Source organism: Pan troglodytes, chromosome 10 (assembly GCF_028858775.2).
Source record: "Pan troglodytes isolate AG18354 chromosome 10, NHGRI_mPanTro3-v2.0_pri, whole genome shotgun sequence".
Taxonomy (NCBI): domain Eukaryota; kingdom Metazoa; phylum Chordata; class Mammalia; order Primates; family Hominidae; genus Pan; species Pan troglodytes.
Genome location: NC_072408.2, coordinates 22,807,427 through 22,829,078, shown reverse-complemented (window position 1 = coordinate 22,829,078; position 21,652 = coordinate 22,807,427). Strand labels below are relative to the sequence as shown.

General features: G+C 35.9%; 1 protein-coding gene across 4 annotated transcripts in view; it reads left to right on the top strand.

Moving 5' to 3' along the window:
* EPS8 (EGFR pathway substrate 8, signaling adaptor) overlaps positions 1-21,652 on the top strand; it is a 170,816-nt gene that overhangs the window by 93,092 nt on the left and 56,072 nt on the right. For all 4 annotated transcript variants that reach the window (XM_528750.8, XM_054664109.2, XM_003313524.7 and 1 more), the window contains exons 2-3: positions 14,889-14,968; positions 16,558-16,634. In XM_528750.8, the coding sequence (XP_528750.3) occupies positions 14,910-14,968; positions 16,558-16,634 (136 nt within the window). In that variant the 5' untranslated portion in view covers positions 14,889-14,909. The remainder of the gene's footprint in view (positions 1-14,888; positions 14,969-16,557; positions 16,635-21,652) is intronic.

Here is a 21,652-nt window from a genome sequence, read left to right as displayed (position 1 = left end):
CTTACTTATCAGTAAAGCTAGATTATCAGTTCTTTTTTATACAGATGTAGGACTATCATCTGTAATTTTTGGCAAAAGAAGAAAAAAATCCATGTAGTTCTTTTTAGAGGTCATGTGAGCATGTGATTTTTGGGTAAAAAACTCTAGCCATTATTTTCCTCTATGTGGCAAAGTGGTTGAATTTTATCCCACATCTACTATTAATTACCTCTTTGACAGTGAACATGTTATTAAACTCTGTACCTAGCTTATTCATCTGTAAAGTGGGAATGGTAATTGTTCCTACTTCATGAGGCAGTTGTGACAATAAAAAGAAAATGACACATGTAAAGCAGTTAGAACTGTGCCTGCTATGCCGTGTTTTCTAGATGTGAGCCATTGCCGCTGCTGCTGCTGTTCTGCCTCTTCCTCTTCCTGCTGTCACTGCTATTGGCAGTTTGTAATAGTTTAGTTTTCCTTCATGCCCTGATTTTTTACCACCATTTGGCTTAGAATGGGGGACAGCAGTTATGCCATGTAAGTGATATCCAGTTTATTTAATCAAGAGCTGGAATTAATTTGGGGGCTTATTTAGAAAAGTTAAACTTTTTCTTCCTATAAGCAACACATTTTAATCAGTTTGTGCTTGTCCCTCAAGTTTTCCCTTCTTCAGTCTATAGGCCATTTTCCCAGTTGGTTAGAGATGGGAACTGTGGGAATAGAAAGAAAGAAATGCAAATGCTAGCCTTACGATAATTCCCTCTTCAAATCTCCTCTTCTTTCTGACCTAAAATAGCTTACTTACCCAAACAAATCTATCTGAAATTCCCAAACAAAGATCTATATAATGTGATCCGGGAACATGAAGGTTCTTTGGTCACTCTCCCTTCCCTGCTAATCCAAACACCTTTTTTCACTTATTAATTCACTGTAAAGTGGTGTGTTTCTGCTTGGTTTTAATTCCACATGCCCGAGTTTAGGAATGTAATTCCTGGCAAATATTTTTGGGGGTTTATAGATTGACACTGGCCTCAAAGTGGACGTGTAAAAAAAGTCCCATTTCTTCCCAAGTGGAATAGTAGTTCAGGTGTTTTTCTCTGACCTTCTGATTCATCAAGTCCATGTTTTTGTTTTTTTATTTGAGACAGAGTCTCGCTCTGTCGCCCAGGCTGGAGTTCAATGGTGCGATCTTGGCTCACTGCAACCTCCGCCTCCTGGGTTCAAGCAATTCTTCTGCCTTAGCCTCCCGAGTAGCTGGGATTACAGGTATATGTCATCATGCCCAGCTAATTTTTTGTATTTTTAGTAAAAATGGGGTTTCACGATGCTGGCCAGGCTGGTCTTGAACTCCTGACCTCGTGATCTGCCTGCCTTGGCCTCCCAAAGTGCTGGGATTACAGTTGTGAGCCACTGCACCCGGCCAAGTCCATGTTCTTAAACTTGGAAAGTCTCTAAAGTTAGTGTTTTATAGATTTTACTGTTTTATTTTTGTGTTTCTTCATCCCTACTGTCTTTTATTTTGCTTATGTTCAAACTGCTACCTGAAATATAATAAATAATAGCATTCTCATTCAGAATTATTTTTACATATTTTTTGTCAACAGAGTACTGTTTCACCTTGTCTTGAAACATTAAAAACACTTTCAATAAATGCATAAATTCTTTGTTTTAAAGGTAGACTAATTATCCTGGATTTTAAATAGAGAAATCCTGAGAGAACATTTTCAGAATGAATCTCTCAGTCCCATACTTTTGAGATGTTCATAGCTAGGTTTGATGCAGTCTGTGTTTGTATCCTTATAAATGCTATCTGTTTTATTTTTACTTTTTAATAAATTAACAGAAGTTGTCATATTTATTCTTTTTGCAACCTCCGCCTCCTGGGCTCAAGTGATTCTCCTGTCTCAGCCTCCCGAGTAGCTGGGATTACAGGTGCCTGCCACCATGTCTGGCTGATTTTTATATTTTTGGTAGAGATGGGGTTTCGCCATTTTGGCCAGGCTGGTCTCAAACTCCTGACCTCAGGTGATCCACCCACCTCGGCCTCCCAAAGTGCTGGGATTATAGGTGTGGGCCACCATGCCCTGCCTCATTTTCTTATTTCATGCTCTCCTCCCTCTAGATTGTAAGCTCCATGAAGGTAGGAACCCTGTCTGTTTTGCTAACCATGCACTCAATATGTAGAGCTACCCTGTCTAGTGTGGTAGCTGTTAGTCTATATGTGGTTATTAACATTTAAATTTAAACTAATTTATATGTAATAAAACTTAAAATTCAGTTTCTTAGTGGCACTAGCCACATTTCAAGTGCTCAACACTTGTGCTCAGCTACTGTATTGAGCAGTGCTAATATAGTGCATTTCTATTATTCTAGGAAGTTGTATGGGACTGTGCGAGAGCACTGATGGGCACATTCTGGTTACGTAGTAATTATTTGTTAAATGAGTGAATGAATGAAGTAGTACTCAGATTGGCAGGTGCCAATTAATGTTGAATGAATCTTGTTTGAATAATCATGTTTAAAAGTTATTTTAGTTTTTAATTAATCCATGTTGACATTTCCCCAGCCAACTTCAAAATACTGGATTTGTCATTAGTAAAAAAGGAAAGTATATAATAATGGTTAAAAGCACAACACTTGTTGCTGATGTCATGGCCAAATTACCTTTACTTATAACTCTAATTTAAAGTCTCAGATTCTCATTAAAATGAGAATAAGAAGTTCTTTTTACCTCTTAATAAGAAGTAAGATAATGCATGTAAAGTGCTTGCACAGTGGCTGACATAGTAAAATACTTAATGAGCATTATTTTTACAATAATGAAATAGTGAAATATGTCTAAATTTACCTCATTCGTGGGTGATTTCATGGTTATGAAAAAATTTACTGCTGGTTTTGAGAACTTCTATTATAATTTCACAATTTTCAAAGGTAATGCTATTCACAGTCAAAACTTATATTTACTGACTTTTAAATATGAAATATAATAGGCTCAATTATTTTTTCCATTGGAATTAACTTTTCTTCCTTTATTTTTTAATGACTATGTAAGTAGGTAAACTCTCAAGAAGAGAGTTTCATACTACTTTTATAGGCAACTTGAATTTTAAAACTAATGTACAAATATCTCTGCTTTTGTTTTGGAGTGGTCCACGAATAATTTGTTCCCAGCTGTATCAATTTAAATGGGCTTCTCTTTGGGAAAAAAATAATAAAAATGGATAAAGTAGTGGTTATTTACCTAAGGATGAATTCCAGGTTTTATTTAGGCACCTAACTCTGTTATGATTTAATTTCTAGAAAAGCAATTAAAGCAAGAGCTTTTCGTGAACAGTAATGTCTGATTTAACTGGGGTTATTGCCTCACGTCCATGCTTTAGCATATTGTTTTTTCTCTGGGATTTGAAAACAGAATTTGTTGTTATAATAACAATAGGTAGTTAAACATATACTACCAAAATACCAGCTGACTTTATCAAATGTAAATTTCCTTCATTTTTTTTTGTGTTACTTTCACTCTGGTTGTTATGGTACCTTTGTTTTTAGTATAAACTTGTACTCATATTTCATAGTCCACCTGAACCTCTCAAGTTCACATTAGAGGTGACTTGAATTTTTCATCTGGGTTTTTCATTGACAAATATTTCTTAATATTTAGACAATGAAAATATGCTACAGAAAAATGGCAGACTAAGCATATACATTTGTTTCATTTTTTGAAAAATTTTACTTGAAGTTCTGGGATACATGTGCTCAATGTGCAGGTTTGTTACATAGGTATACGTGTTCCATTGTGGTTTGCTGCCCCTGTCAACCCATCACCTAGGTGTTAAGCCCCGCATGCATTAGCTATTTGTCCTGATGCTCTCCCTCCTCTTGCCCCACCTCCATCTGACAGGCCTTGGTGTGTATTTTTTCCCCTCCCTGTGTCCATGTGTTCTCATTGTTCAGCTCTCAGTTATGAGTGAGAATATGCAGTGTTTGGTTTTCTGTTCCTGTGTTAGTTTCCTGAGGACGATGGCTTCCAGCTTCATCCACGTCCCTGCAAAGGACATGATTTCATTCCTTTTTATGGCTGCATAGTATTCCATGGTGGTATATGCATTTATTTCACTTCCTCCAAATAAAATAACATTAAAGGGATTTTTAAAATGCAGAAAGCCAGTGAGACAAAGGGACTCTGTAAAGCCTGTGGATAATTGTGATTAACCTAGAAGTCCTTACATGCTGAAACCTAAGCTACTATTGAGAGACATTGAGAAGCAACCTTATTTTCATTTCAGAACCTCCAACTGACTCAACAGTGAGAGTGAGGCTAAGAATAGTAGGATTTATTAGTCATGCGTTTAAAGTGAACTTGGATCCCAGATGCCTCCTCACACTCCAGTAAAACCAGTAGTTTATTCTATGGAGAATGTGAACTAGAGAACTCGGTTGGGGATACCAAGGTACAGACAGAGGATGAAAGATGAAATGAAATGCTTACTAAACAGTAAGACAACCCTGGCTGACTTCTTCCACTTATTGCCAAAGTTTTGGCAGACAGCTTTACATTCTCTAAACATGGAATTGGAAGATACTTCCTTGGAGAACCTGACTGATCTATGCAAAAGACCTATAGACACTGATGGCTGGGGTCTACCAACAGGACTGCTGTGCAGCGAAGCCCACTTGTTCACAAGCCCCACCCATGTACACTGACTTTCTTGCCACCTTTTTAGGGCTTCATCTTCAATATGAGTAATAACCAGTAATCACCTGATATTTAAAGCAATTCAGAAGCCAAAACAAACCTAGCGAAAACAAGGAAATTGTCATAAAGAGACAATGAAGGGAGAAGAAAACTTAAAAATATTATCATGGATATTCTCAGAAAGATCAGAGAATATACTGTAATCAGAAAATAAGTATAGACACTAAAAGAAAAGGAAGCTTTAGGTTCTAAAAATGTACTCCTGAAAAATGGAACTGATAGAAGAAAGAAGAAACTCAAAATGTTTTTTGAATATAAAGAAGAGGAAGCTACCCAGAAAGTAGAAAAAAAAATTACAAAATGAAAAACAAAAGAGAAAATACAAAAGTAGAGACTTAGACCAGGAGGTCCTACTCTGAGCAACTGAATTTTTTAGAAAAAGGAAAAGTATATATAGCAAGGAAACTATCAAAGAAATAGCAAAAGAAAATTTCCCGGACTTTAGGAAAATGATTTTCAAGTTTGAAAAGGCCTATTGTGTTTCCAATATGCTGAATTTTTCAAAAAACACCCGTACTAATGTATAGCACCATAACATTTCAGAACATCAGGGGTAAAAATGAAGATCCTAGACTCCAGACAGAAGAAAACAGACAGGCTCTATACAAAAAATTGGGAGTCAGAGTGGCCCCTAACATTCAGCAGGGGCCATTGAAGACAGAACCACAATGGGTTCAAAATTATGGGGCAAAAAAAAAAAAAAAAAAAACCAAACCTCTTTCAATCTACAATTTGAAACCAAGACAAACGGTCCATCATGTGTAAAGGTAGAATAAACACATTTTTCATCATATAAAGTTTCAAAAATGTACATTTCTAATACTCTTTCTTAGGAAGTCCCTGAAGTATGTGCCCTACCAAAATAAAAAAGTAAAAGCATGGAAAGAGGGAGGTCCGGGATCCAGGAAGCAAGGCTCCAAGATGGGGAACATGAAGGGGATACACAAGGTGGTGAGGAATGTGGATCCCGTGATGAAAGCTCTTCGGAGCCTTAGAGAGTAATCAGTTCAGAGTGGAGCAGTCATATATCTGGGAAAGAAGCCTGCAGAAAGACAGAAATGTTAGAGTAATGATAGAATGGGTGGTGCTTCAATGTATTGAAAGGAGGGCTCCACTTCTGGTGGTGTAAAGTAATAAAATTAACGAGGGGGACATAGGATCACTAAGAGTTGGGGGGAAAGATAATTATTAACAAACAGAAGACAAGTATATAAAAATGGAAGGGTATTCTTAGTATACTGTGAATAGCATTTACATAGATTCAATAAGTAAACACTGAATTTTAGTCTCACAAAAATGTGGTGTATCTGTAATTCGTCCTCTGTGATATGATTCTCACTTCATCTCCAACCTCATCCCTCATAACTTCCTGCCAAACTGCTGACAGTTTCCTAAGTGTCCAAAGCCATCTCCTGCCTTTGCTCTTCTCTTTTGCCTTCTGGCTTACTCAGTTCCTGCATCACAGCCTGTGAAGGAAGGCAGTTATGAACCGAATGTCTCCCGCTTCCAGCCCTAGGCGCAGGCCTTGCATACTGTCTTTCTACTTGCCACATTGTACTATAAATGATCCTTTTGATGTCTCTCTGCCCCATTATACGATATATTTCTAAAAGTCATTATCTTTCTTTTTTGTTAATTTTTTTTATTGGTAGAAATGGGACCTTACTATGTTGACCAGGCTGTTCTTGAATTCCTGGCCTCAAGCAATACCCCCACCTTGACTTCCCAAAGTGTTGGGATTACAGGCATAGTAAATCACTGTGCCCAGCCTCTCTTGCCTTTTTTGGTCTAGTCATTCTTTCAGGGAGATTTTATCCTCTAGATCCACCCCTAATCTAGTTGCCCTTGAACTTCACACTTTGCTGTCTTCTATTGCCTATAATGTGGTCTTTTCTTAAAGATGCTTTTTCTTTCCCCTAAAATTTCTTTATAAGCCGTGAAGCTTCAAGGAAAGTTTGTCCTAGCTTTTATGTGAGTTGGATGAGGTGCTAGAGATTTGTTTTCTTAGTAGGATTACCTACTGACAATCTGGCTTGTTTTTTTATATTCAGCCAAGTGTAGACAGTTAGTGGAACTGACTTTTTTGTTTGGTCTTGACTCTTCTTTATTGCATCACTTTCTAGCAGCCTATTAGGACTGCCTCTATTCTTGAAGATAAATGAAAAATACTATTTTGAAAAGAGTGCATTTTTATCTTTGTGGGCAAAATGTTAAGAGGCATAGGATAATAGGAAGAAGGAACAGTTAAGAATTGAGGGTTTTAACTTACCTGCTTAGTCGTGAACTTTTCATAGACTTATAAAGTTATACATGTTGCTCTTGATACAGTCTGATACCTAGAAAAGTATACAACGTATTCTGTTAGAAAGCAATTACATTCCCCCATATAATCATTCTGCTGGCCATTGGATCTGTAAAACCATGTATTACTAAAATAGAGCAGACAAATTGAAACAATGGATAATCCTTGATAAGATATAATAACTCTGTGTTCCCTTATCAAAACGATCAATGTTAGAATATTATGGCAGGCAGGAAGAGAGGAAGTTGAGATAAGAAATAGTGACTATCAATAAAATATATGAGAAGTAGTTTGGGGGTAGTGTAAGTATGTGCATTATAATACACTAGAAAGATTTAGTTAACCTTTAAAAAAATAGAATTCTTATGCTTTTTAAAGAGTCCCATGTGGTTTAACAATTAAGTTTTTACTTGTAGTAATATTTGGGAGATGTATTTATGATTTAGAAAAGTGGGATGAATCAGTACAGCAGTTGCCTAAAGATACCATTTTCCACTTCGTATGTTGTAAGCATTTATAAAGATATATTGTACACTTTAGAAAAGATTGATCCTCTTAAGGAGCTATACGGAAATGCAGTGAGTCACCTGCAGTATTTTGTTTGCTGCTTAATGTCCTTTGCTCTAGGTGATGCAGAGGAAGGTAATCATGTGGTGACAGGGTGGTTAAATATTAAAATGTTATATCTCATCCTTGGGTTACAGCTCTTCTTGCTGTACCTGTAATGTTTTACGATTTACTATTTTTAGATGCCATTTAATACACCAGAATGAAATTTGAATTCAGGCGTTTCAGTCTCATTAAAGATGATATTACCAATGTTTCTCCTCTCCTGGTCCACCTCCTTCCCTAACTCCCAGCCTCTGCTAACTACCATCCTACTTTCTACTTCCGTGAATCCAACTTTTTTAGAGTCTGCGTATAAGTGAAATCTCTGTGCCTGGCTTATTTCACTTCTACCATCCTACTTTCTACTTCCGTGAATCCAACTTTTTTAGAGTCTGCGTATAAGTGAAATCTCTGTGCCTGGCTTATTTCACTTAACAGTGGGTACACAGTTTCAGTTAGGAGAAATAAGTTCTGGTGACCAATTGCACAGCACAGTGACTATAGTTAATACTAATGTTTTGCGTATTTCAAAATAGCTAACAGAGAGGGTTTTAAATGTTCTTACCACAAAGAAATGATAAATATTTGAGGTGTTGGATATGCTAATTAGCCTGATTTAATCATTTCATAGTTATACATGTATCAAAGCACTACATTGTACACTATAAATATATACAATTATTATTTGTCAATTAAAAACAAAACAAAACTTTTTAAAAAGATGTTTTTAGAGTATGTTTTTCCATCTTCCCACCCAGCTGGTTTATGTCAGGCCCTGGTAGGTCTTTTTCTGTTTGCTTTTGTAAAGTATGTTGAGCTGTACTAATTTAGCATGTGGTGCTGTTATGGAAAAAGGATATTTAGCATTAAAAATATATTTAATCCTAGTTTTCTCAGTAAATACTCTTCCTTTCCAAAAACTAGCATTTTTAATACCTTATTTTAAGAAGAGTTGATTAGAATAAAGAATATAATTGCACATCAGAGCAAATAAAACTGAAAACTTTTGGCAAGCACACAGTGGTCAAACTATCACACAATGGTGTAACTTACTGAAAAAAAAAAAGGGATATAAGTCAGTCAGATCAGAGTTTGAGTTCTGCTTCTAATTTTAGCTTCTTCTGTTACTGAAACAAGAAAAGTTCCTTTGTCCCCCTCGCAGGGCATGCAATGCCGGTGTGGCTTGTTTCTTCAGTGCCCCGCTGCTCAGACCTCTAGGGGAGCATGCAGACTGGCAGGCTGTGAGGTTTCAACCCCACAGCAGTGTCTAGGAGTGAATGTTTACAGATGAAGCCCCCGTGGGCGAGTGTTACAGGGTGCTCTTTTAGTTTTGCTGTCTATAGACAGCTTGTGTTAACCAGCTCAATTAGATCCTCTACCTTATTGCAAGGACAGGGGGTTTTCTGTATCCTGGGGTTATTGCCTTGGCGTATCGGAAGAATCGGATCACACGTGGGCTTGGAGAATGAGTGTAGGGTTTTATTGAGTGGAGGTAGCTTTCAGCAGATGGGGGAGCCACAAGGGAGAATGGTTTTCCCCTGGAGTCCGGCTGCCCCTGCTAAACTCCAAATTCCGCGTCATTCTGCTGGTTAGTGGCCTGCAGCATGCTGGTGCCTGTTGGTGTGTTCCTCTGCCGATGTGCCCCTCTCAATGTCCAGCTGCTTATGTGCCTGCCTGCTAGGTTATCAGGGTGTTTATAGGCACAGAATGGGGGCGTGGCAGGCCAGGCTGGTCTTGGGAAATGCAACATTTGGGCAGGAAAACGCAACATTTGGGCAGGAAAACAAAAATGCCTGTCCTCATCTAGGTCCATGGGGGTGGAGCCCTAACCAGTGACCACGCCTTCCTCTACCCAGCACTTCGTTTCCCCGCTTCTGTATTATTTAAAGGGACCACTCCCTTCCCTTCCGTATCATTACCACTTAGGCAAATGACTTAACCGCCTTGAGGCTGTCATCTCACCCATAAAATAGAGCCAATAACTAGCTGATAATGTTGTTTTAAGGATAAAGTGAGGTGATATTTGTAAAATGTCTTATGAATTGGGGGCTCATTAAATGTTTTCTTTCCCTTTCTCCTTTGTGTTCACTTCTGCCTATGATTTTACCTTAGATGCAAATAAGACATTACTTTTCAGTCATTCATGGTACTATGTGATTTTATTAAGTTTCAAAATACCACACAAATGGCAGTCTGTTTCAATTTCTTCATCTATAAAATGAGAATGAAGAATAGTACTTCCTTCAAAAACTAATGTCAAGATTAAGACAGTAGAATGCATTTAGCATGATACCTGATGCAGAGTTAAAACTCAATAAATAGAAGTGATTCTTTTTAAAATTAGCATAGTTTCCCAAGTCAGTAAAATATCAACAACATTTTGAACTGAGATATTAGTAATTTCCATGTATAGTATAGCATCCAGTAGTACATGTGTGCTGACGATGTCATCATAGCAACTCAGGGAATAGACAAGAATTGGAGGGAAATATAATAGTAGTATTAGAATATGTCTATGCCTCTTTTCTTTATTAGGCCTTCCTATGGACTCCATCACAATAGCAAACATAATTAGTGCTAAAGTAGTTCTTTCTAAAGTTGCATATTAAATTTTGTTATAAGTAGTTTTCTTCAGCCACTTGTTAAGCAAACAACATTCTGATTTGATCATAGACTTTTCCCAAAATTATGTTCTAATTTATAAACAGCTTAAGAATTTTGTCATAAAGAAAGAGGAACTAAGTTAACTATTTTAAGTGATTTTATTGTGTTGATTTAAAGGCATAAAACTACTCCATTTACATTGATACTGGTGTTGAGAAAATACTGTTCTTCTATATGGTCTAGAAATTATTGTGATACCTTCACAGGCATTAACCACATTATTGTTGCAAGAACTTAATATCCTTATTAGTTTTTTGAGTTTATTCACACATAAAAATTCTTTGTTAATTGATATTTGAAAAAATAGCATAGAAAAATACATGGTGCCATCTTTACCAATGGTACTGGTAAGAGATATTAAAACGTGATTGCTCTAGAAGACACTGCAGGAGACAGAATGTGTGATGATTTAAGAGGTTTAAAGAAGATTTTTTTTTTTAATGTTTGAAGCAAAATCATTGGTAGACAATGTCACAAAGTATTGGTAGAAATTAAGTTTCACTGATCTTTTAGTGAAAATCCTAAGTAATGATAATACCCCCTCCCACTTGGTTGTAACTTAGACTGGGAGACATAAATTAAATTAAATTGAAACCTAGACATAGATGTTTCAATATCATATCCAAACACACAAAAACACACTTCTGTAGATAAAAAAATCTGTGATATTTTATGAGAACACAAGTCCTTTGAAGGACAGTTAAATATGCAGAGAGTTACTAATTATGTGGCAGCAAGATTGGGTAGGTAGTTTTCTAATATTGAGTCATGACTACATACTCATCTACCAATTTGAAAATTGATATGAGATGCAAGCAAGAGTAAAGAAAAGGAATCTAAAACTTATATTTGAGGATCTTAAAACCTTCTAATACAAATTTAATTTGCTGAGTTAGCCTTATAGCCTTGTTTATTTCTTCTTACAGTCATTTTTTATATATTCCATTTCCTTTCTTTTTGAAAATTATAGTGTTACATTTTTCATGCGCTTAACTTAGATCTTAAATTTATCATTTGTATCCTTCTAATTGCCAAAGAATTTTATTTTCTGTAGAAAATAAAGATAAAATTATAGTAACTACGACTTACTAAAAGTGTTTTCATAAGGAAATTGATGCTGTTACTTAAAATCAAATATAGCTGACCCTTGAGCAAATGCAGGGATTGGGGTGCTGACCCCCACTCAGTCAAAAATCTGTGTATAACTTTGACTCCTCTAAAACATATACTAATAGCCTACTGTCTACCTAAGATCATATAAATAGTTGATTAACGTATTTTGTATATGTATTATATATTCTAAAATAAAGTAAGCTAGAGAAAATACTTAAGAAGGAGAAAATATGTTCACTATTCATGAAATAGAAGTGGATCATCATGAAGGTCTTCATCCTTGTCTTCATGTTGAGTAGGCTGAGGGAGAAGAAGTGGAGGGGTCGGTTTTGCTGTCTCTGGGTGGCAGAGGTGGAAGAAAATTTGCTTATAAGTGGACTCTGCAGTTCACCCTCCTCTTGTTCAGGAGCCAACTGTAGGTGGTAGCTATTATGATGGCTTTAGTGTATACTTTCAGCAGAATTATGTAGTTAGTGTGATTAACTGCATTTGTGAGTCATTAAACTTAAAAGCGATTAAAAAAACCTTTGTCTCTTTAGTTTTTAGGTTGCTTTAACAGTTTATAAAAATAAAAACACTTACTTTTTCAGTTAGAGTTGATCATTATTTTAAATTGTGTATATGGGTATAAACTGGGTATGTCTTAAAAGCCTAATGGAAAAAAAGACAAACATTTGTAATTGTTTCCTTTGCATGGTATACACTGCAATTGCTCAAATTGGGTATTTGAAAGCCTCCATATTTGCCACATGAGCCGCCGTGATAAGTGAAACTGTGATTGCCAAATGACAAAAAGTTTCTATATTTAAAATTCAGTTTAGCAAATTGCCATTTTCTATCCCCTTTTCTAATGTTCTCTTATTCTAACAGATCACTATTTTAAAACAAAAGAGAGACCATGCATTTATTTGATTGTCATGAAGAATTAAACATGAAAAGATGAGATGCTGTGGCTATCACTTTTCATTAAAACCAGCTGCTGTGGTTTTAAAACGCAAACCAGATAAAAATCAGCACAAACCCTGGGGGTTTAATTTATATACTGAATGAACCAGCTTGCTTTGAAAGAACACTTCTTTTTTTTTCAGTTTTGGAAGAAACTTGCACATCTATCTCATTTCATCTTTACACTAGCACTGTGAGCTCGGAAGACGAAGAATTATCTCTATTTTACTGACGAGGACATTGAGACAGAGGCTTAATTGACTTTCCTAGCCCAATTAGTGCCAGGAATAGTGTTAAAATTCCAGACTATCTCTAGTTCCATAATGTTATTCCAGGCCTCTGTTCTGGCCCAAATTATAGAACGTAGCAATGATGTGCTGCAGTTGGATCCTTAGCCAATTGTGAAGAATTTAGGAATTTTGTAAGCTGCTATTAAACCACTGACTGCTTGAAATTGGCCATGGTGGGAATATTTATACCGTGGAAAACAATAAGCACTACAAATCAGGCCCTCTGCCTTGTCCCGCCCTGAGAATTGGTTTACCAGCACACCACTGATTGTATCCAAGTGTAAACTGAAGAAGGAAAACAACAAAAATGGAGCACAGCAATGTAATATACATGTAATTTTATAAGTACATGCATGTATAGGGCAGAGGCCGATCTTTCTTTGCTTCTTAATTTATAAATTTGCTTTTAAGCAGTGGATAGGAAAGCTTAAAGTCCAGTGTTTTGAGGGCCATTCTTATCCATTTTTTAAGAACTAGGTCAAGTCCCAGCCCTTCCAGAAAGTAATGACAATCTTCATGGCCTTTTCCCTCTCTGAACTTCTAGCAGATTTAAAATAGAGCTACATATGTTGGGACTTAATTCATTACTATTTGTTTTACATGAATTAACTTTGTTTCCCTAAGAATACAATAAACTCTTTGAAGAGTGGGACATGGATTTCCTTCTTTCTTTCTTTGAATAAATATTTAATGAACACCTATTCTGTGCCTGGTACCCTTCTTCTTATTTGAAAAGCAGAAGTCATCAAACAAAAATTCAAGCCTTTTGGGGGCGGGGGCTAAGAGTTTAGTGAAGAGTCAGGTATTAATTTAAGTAAAGGAAAAGTTATGAATGTGATAAATGCTTTGAGAAATTGTCTATAGTATGGAGAGTGTCTGATAGTGGGATTTTATCTATCCAGGAAGGTCAGTAAAATCTTCCCCTGAGGACATTGTGATTGAACTGAGATCTGAAGAATGAGACAGAATTAACTCAAAGTGACCAGATCTTGAATATTATTTCTTTATGTAGGCTTTCTATGCTCTTCCAATCAGAGTTAAGTTCTGTTATTATTTGCATCCATGTTATGATGAATGTTCCCTTTGTAATGATAAGTACAACTTAAAATTTTACACTTATTCGTTATCTGTTTCCCCCCACTAGACCGTTGGCCCTATAGTTGGGACCATGTCTGTTTGGTTCACTTTGGTGGTCCCAATATCCATCACAGGACCTGAAACTTAATAATCAATATTTGTTCATGCTTTCACCCCCTTGGCCCATAAAGCTGGGGTATGTCCTGCCTAACTCACAGTTATTGAGAGGACATAGTAATATAATATATTTGAAAAGACAAAATTCAGAAAAATAAGACAGGATCCAGGATAGCTTAGTGACACAAAACCCGGAGAGGACCAAATATCCAGGAGTGAAAAGAAACAAATTGGGTACAGCAATGTTATCTAGAAGAAAGAAAAGGCCATTCCATTTGGTAAAGAGGAAGTTTTACTAATTATTTGTCTTGTTTGAAGGAAGTTTGTTCAATCTGTAAAATAGATTTAAAAATGGTTTTTGAGGTTAAATATCTGATATTGATTTTTAAAGTTATTTTCTTGTGAAAAGTAAAAGAAGTGTGTAAATGAAAAGTTTCTTGAAAAAAAGATGTATCCATGAGCATTTGTGCATTTGACAAAGCACATGTTGTCAAATGTGCTTTGAAGGAAAGAAGAAGTAAAAGAAGGAAGGGAGGAAAGAAAACCACTTGTAGGCAAAAAGACTGCAAGGTAACTGTTACCTGGTTCTCTGTAAATGATAGGGCTCTGGGTGATACTTTTTGCTTTTGTACTTTTCTGTATTTCTCAACTTTTTAAATTAAATGAGTTTATATTACTTTTATAATGGAATAGTAAACAAAATAACATCTCATAAAATTGATAGTTGATTATGAGTTTGGGCAGAATGTAGAATTATGTCTATATGCTTTGAGAACTCAGAACTATATTTTAGATTTTTCTTTTATTCACCTAAATTTGCTTATAATTTTAGCATATTAATTTTAAATGCCAATTGGATCTTTGTTTAAATGTTCATCTATACCTCTGGGGCCTGAGCTCTTTGAGGGTGGAGATCTTTATCTTTGCATTTCTACTATAATTCCTGGCAGCAACACATATTTGTTGAATGAATAACTTTTGAAACTGAGATGTCTTGACCTTTTTATTGCCTTTAATCTATGTGTCTTTCTTTTTTTAGAACACACAAGTGAAAGACACAATGAATGGTCATATTTCTAATCATCCCAGTAGTTTTGGAATGTACCCATCTCAGATGAAGTAAGTTGAAAAGTTTATATTTAATATGTTTTGGGGGGATTTGATTTGGTGATTTTAATTGTTTTATATTTTTAGTGAAAAGATTACTTTTGTTGTGTAGTTCAGTAGTTCATTCCTCATTAATATGTAATATCTTTGTTACAACACGTTATTAAAAGTTTACTATGTCTGATAAGAATAAGATGGTAAAGTAAATAGCCTTATGATAATGATATTGATCTCACACTTGGAAGATGTTTCTGTTTCATTCTAGTACTTTATGCATTCTTGCTTTTCATGGTTGAATATATAATCTACTTCAGAGCTTTGAATTTCTGTGGTGCATTCTGTTATTGTTATTTATAAAATATTGGCATTTGAGAAGGGTTAAATGTCATTTAGTATAAACTAACTAAGTTATTTACCACTGTGTAAAACTAGAAAAGATCAGGCAAACTAACACAATATTTCCAGTGGGTCCAGGTATAACTTGAAATCATAACCTGACTTAATTGGCCATTGTCTTATGTATTACGATTAATGTTATTATTTGACATTGGCCATTGTGGTATATATTTTACTCATCATTTTTTCATAACAGGTAATGTTTACTATTTTGAGAGAATAAAATAAAATGTAATTCTTAATCATGATGCTAAAAGCCCTCAATCTGCCACAGCTTCTCCAGTCATTCGTCTATTCTGGGAATGTTACATTAACTGCATCTTTCCACAGACACTGTGCTATTTCTTGAGTCAGTTCCACATACCTTTTCCTCACTTGATTCTCTGCCTGTTTATAGAGCTTCTTTCCATTCATTTAGATTCTGCTTGTGTCAATGCGGTAGTAAAGTTTTCTTAGATATGTTGATGAAGAGTTAGTCCTTCTTTGATTTTACATGTCATATCTATTAGTTTTACCCAGATATCACATTCTATTATAATTATTTTATGTACTTATTTTATTGACAGCACCCTGTTTCCCCCTCCCATAGTCCTTATTCTTCTAGGTTTTGGGTCTTACAAAAATGTTCACTGAAAAAATGAGTAAAATTCAAATAAAGTACTATTTATTTCACATAACATATTAGTAGCAAGAGGTTAGATAGCCTCCTGCATAGCTGGGATTACAGGTGCCTGCCACCATGCCTAGCTAATTTTTTTTTTTTTTTTTTTTTTGAGACAGAGTCTCGCTCTGTCACCAGGCTGGAGTGCAATGGCGCGATCTTGGCTCACTGCAACCTCCACCTCCTGGGTTCATGCGATTCTCCTGCCTCAGCCTCCCGAGTAGCTGGGATTACAGGCATGCGCCACAACGCCCGGCTAATTTTGTATTTTCAGTAGAGATGGGGTTTCTCCATGTTGGTCAGGCTGGTCACAAACTCCTGACCTCAGGTGATCTGCCCACCTCAGCCTCCCAAAGTGCTGGGATTACAGGCGTGAGCCACCGTGCCTGGCCATCAGTATGTTCTTTTAAACACATAGTGATTATAGTGCATTGGAATTTTTATTTTCCAGTTGAGTTTCTGTTACTTATATTGGACTTTAACCCAACACAATGACCTTTTTATATTATTATTATTATTATTATTATTATTATTATTATTACAGTGGCTACGGATCATCACCTACCTTTTCCCAGATGGACAGAGAACATGGTTCAAAAACAAGTGCAAAGGCCCTTTATGGTAGGTTTGTTTATTTGATAGGGTATAATTTTGTTTCTAACCACTTTTTACAAATTACATTTTCAAACTCATGGTTTGAACCCACACATTTAATATTGTTTGGAATGAGGCAGTGATAGCTAAATAAGGATTATTTTAAAGAAGAGTTTTTATAAAAACTACCAAAGCCATGAACTCTGCTTGCTGTTATGCATTTTAGAACTACAGATGAAATGTATTGCAGTGCTTTCAAAAGTCCTATGCATGGTGCCAATGCCCTAGGTGGCTTTTCCCATTTACTACTTGTAATAATGTTTGTTGATCTTTGTGACTGATCTAGTTGGTGGTGGGCTGACAGGTGACAGAACGTTTTCCTGATAGCTCTTGAATTTTGAGGGGTATTATTACAGTATGTCTAATAGATGTTATATAATTTCTTTATGCACTGCAAAATGATTATGCTTTTTCCCTGATCTTACTTCCAGTGCCCTCTCTGGATTGTCTCACATATACATACTATTTTTTTACACTTCAGATACAAAATAGAAGTCATAAGTAACAAGAAGTCGAGGACTCCTGAAGTTTGCCACATATGTTTAGGATGGCATTTATTTGTATAGGGTCTGGATGGCCACTTTTATTGTATAACAATAAAGAATGAGAATAATATTGTGGTTAATAGCAAAGACTCTGGAACCAGACTTCCTAGGTTCAAATTCAGTTATTTATTATCTGAGTGATCTTGGGCAAATTAATTTACCTGCGTGTGCCTAATTTTGCTTATCTGTGTAATGGGGGTATCTCACAGGGTTGAAATGAGCATTAAATAAGTTAGTACATTCAAAATACTTAGAACTGTTCTTGGCAAGTAGAAAACACTGTATGTGTTTGCTATTATTATTGTTGATATTATCGTTATTATGTGCTATAGGAACCAACAGCATTTTCTAAATTGTGGAATTCTTTTTTTACACTATCTAGATCTGCAACTTCTTGGCTGTTGTAAGAATAAACAATTCTAAGGTTTTGTGATTGTTTTTCTACCTATATTAGTGAATTGGCATTATCACTGAAATCAGACATTCATAAAATGGATTTAATACCATACATGCCTATACTTTTTATAGCCTTATTAATCTGATTATTGTTGGTTTCAGTTTATTAAGTATTGTGACATTATTACCATGGTCTAATAGTTATGAATTGTAGATCTAAAGAATGTATTCAATAAATATTTTGTCATTAATATGTGTACAGAACAGGACCAAAAATATATGATCCCTGACTTTAAGGGACCTAAAGTCTGGAGAATAACTTGAAGATAACAGAAAAAGAATTTTTGGATAAGAATAAAATAATTCATTCAGTCTTTCATTTCTAGACAGATATTTATTAAGTGCAGTATTTATTAAGTATGCTATGCCATGATCTTCATAGTCTTTATTTCTATGTGCTTTCATTCATTTCAAAGATGACTAAGAGATGGCTGTTGCCTATGTGCCATTTTGGTGCAATAGACTAGTAAACACATTGTTATAATAAAGGGCTAAATGTGCTTAGATAGTAGTGTGTAGGAGGTGCACTGGTGAGGGTTGATCAGAAAGGATTTAATAGAGGAATTGAGCCTTGAGCTGAGCTGTGAAAGTTATATTGTGTTCTTCAGCATTTCAGGGGTCGGAGGATGCTACAGACAGTATGAAACCCTTTTAAGCAGGACTATCAATGCTGTGAAGGTGGCCCATATTTGTCTTTTTCACTTCAGGATTCCCTGTGCTTACTGGCATAGTGGCTAGTATATAATTTATGCTCAGAAAATACTTGCAGAATGAGTGTAATGAATTAATCAGATGCAAGCAATTTGGTGTTAACTGGAGAGTGCATAGTGGTGCATTGGGAAATAAGACTGAAAAAATGAACGTAGACCACATTGGGAAGAATTATACTAAGGAATTTAGGCATTGTTTACAATGAATGAGCAGCCTTTGATGTTTTTTACTCAGGATAGTAATAGGTCAGATTTGTTCTGGCTCACTCTGGTAGTAATATTGAGGATGAATTTGATGAATATGGATGGAAATAAGTGAATCAGAGATTTAAGTAATATGGCAAATTAGACACCTAATAATAGCCTAAAGACTTTTAATAAGGAGAAAGAGTATTAATCCTGTCAGAAATACCACAGATCTAAAATCTAATTTCAGAGAGCTAAGAAAGAAATAAGAATAGAAAATAGAACTCACCTGTAAATTTTAATGTTTATGTTGTATTAGAAGCAACTTTATAAAATCTTAGATCCAAGGAATGAAAAATCTTACTTTTTTTTTTTTTTTTGGAGACGGAGTCTCACTCTGTTGCCCAAGCTAGAGTGCATTGGTGCAATCTCGGCTCACTGCAGCCTCCGCCTCCAGGGTTCAAGCGATTCTCTTGCCTCAGCCTCCAGAGTAGCAGGGACTATAGGTACATGCCACCACGCCCAGCTAATTTTTGTATTTTTAGTGGAGACAGGGTTGCTTACACCTGTGATCCCAGCACTTTGGGAGGCCAAGGCAGGTGGATTACCTCAGGTCAGGAGTTTGAGACCAGCCTAGAAAATCTTTAGCTTTTAAGCAGTTAATTTTTATTTTCCCCCTTTTACATATAAAGCAAAGTGAGGCCCCCTTTTCAAGTTAGATGATTATCAAAGTCACATAACTTAAAACTTGATACCACTGTAACAATTTTGTATACTGTAATGAAAATGAGCAGTGTATAGGTACAATGAGATAGAAATAAATGGATTGAAAGGGGCCCATCCAAGAAGCATTTATAGGGAAGAGAGAAGTCTTAGCAATGGATTGGGCTTAGAAGTAAGATGGCTTTAAATTGCAGATGTGGTTTCTTTCCTCTTTGTTTCTAATACCCACCACTGTCTCTCAACACACTGCACAAAGACATACACACAGTACCTTCCCTCTGAGAGTTCTCAGAAAATGCCTATGGAATGAATGGACAGATGGATGGATGACAAGGGAGAAATATGTTCATGTTTTGAAGATAGCTTTGCAATAAACAGATTCTAGTTGAAGTTTTTTTTTAGGTAGCTTTGGGAGTGTTTAGCATCCCAGTCTGCATAGTTTTAACTTATGTATAGCGTCTGTTATCACATGCTAGAAGTATGCATGATATAACAACATGGAAAAGAGACAGGCTTGAGATCCGGCCACATGGGAAAAAGCAGCCCTAAATATTCAGAAGGGAGATGAATCTGAATGATTTGGTGTAAAGGTAAGGAATGCAGCCCCCGAGTTTCACAGCGCATAAGCTAATGTGCACACACATGATCCTTTGTCACCAAGAAGAGATTATATGTATCTTCAAAACATGAACATATTTCTCCCTTGTCATTCATCCATCTGTCCATTCATTCCACAGGCATTTTCTGAGAACTCTCAGAGGGAGGGCACTATGTGTGTGTTTTGTGTGGTGTGTTGAGAGACAGTGGTGGGTATTAGACACAAAGAAGAAAGAAACCACATCTGCAACTTAAACAGTGTGTGCTGGCAGTGTCTCTTCTTAACTGGAAATTTAGTAAAGAAGAGATTTATGATATAATTTGTTTTCTCACAGTTGATGCATCTTATGTAAAATTTATCCTTTTACAATTTTAAACGAGTTGAAATCATGTTCCAAGAATTAATTTGCCTTCATGGGTGGTACATGAACATCTTTGTAATAGGAGGATACTGTTTTGTGCACTGGAACATGAATGTTCACACTGTTTTTTACGCACTGACCACAGTCTAGATACTCTGTCTGAAGTTTCATGCAGAGTTTTTCATGAGAACACTTTTCAGGTCTGACACCATAGTGGGCTTCCTGGGTTGCTTCTACTGAATGTGCTCGGAAAGGCAGCAGGGGTTTTGGAGGCCAGAGGATCTGAATCATGGTACTGCTACCAAATGGCTGCTGTCTTTCACAAATGATTGGCCCCAGTTTCCTCATTTATAAAATAAAAATGATAATAATTCTGTGGTAAGTTTATATGAGAAAACAGAAGTAATGATGCCATCATGGGAATGGGGAGTGGTACTGGAGAGTCACTTTCTGTCCTGGGTCCTCAGATTCATCAAGATTCTCAAATGTAATATTTTGATATTACCTCCAAATGATGTTAGACAATTAATTATAGTGATATTTTGACAGAATCAAGAGGTGACTTTCATTATATATTTTAAAACTTATATTCCATATGTCACTCCCTATAATGCTCTAGAAATATTTTTATAAGTGGTATAATTGTATTGTGAACTATGCTTGTATATGACAATAAATTTGCTTATTTGAGGACATATTAATTTATTCAAGGAAAATGGTGAAAATATGCTGCCATTTTAATAACTTGATTTTGCCATTTTTAAATTACCATACAAGAAATTTCTGAGCCAGCATGTGAAAGACTCTGCATCATTATTGTCACTGGCACTGTAACACTTACTTAGGAAGATAAATATTAATTTCTCTCTCCTCCAGTTATAAAAGTAACATTTTACTTAGCTACTGTTATCAGAATACTGGAAATTTTATATTTTTTTCCAACTAGGCTGTTTGTCAAAGCCTTTAAGCACTAAAATTTAAAATTGTTTTTAAGGGAAATAATTGTAAAGTATATTAAATATTCCCTTCCCTTGGGTGTGGCAGCTGTAATCTCTTCTTGGGGACAAAGGATCATGTATATGCACATTAGCTTATGCACTGTGAAACTCAGGGGCTGCACTCCTTACCTTTACACCAAATCATTCAGATTCATCTCCTTTTTGAATATTTAGGGCTGCTTTTTCCATGTGACTGGGTCTCAAGCCTGTCCCTTTTCCATGTTGTTATAACACGTGAGCTTCTAGCATGGCTTCTGGTATCTGTAGGCTGGGAAACTAGATAAAAAATGTTCTTAGTAAATAGGTTCTAAGTGGGGACTTGAGAGTCTTTTTTTTTGAGATGGAGTCTTGCCCTGTCGCCCAGGCTGGAGTGCAGTGGCGCAATCTCGGCTCACTGCAATCTCCGCC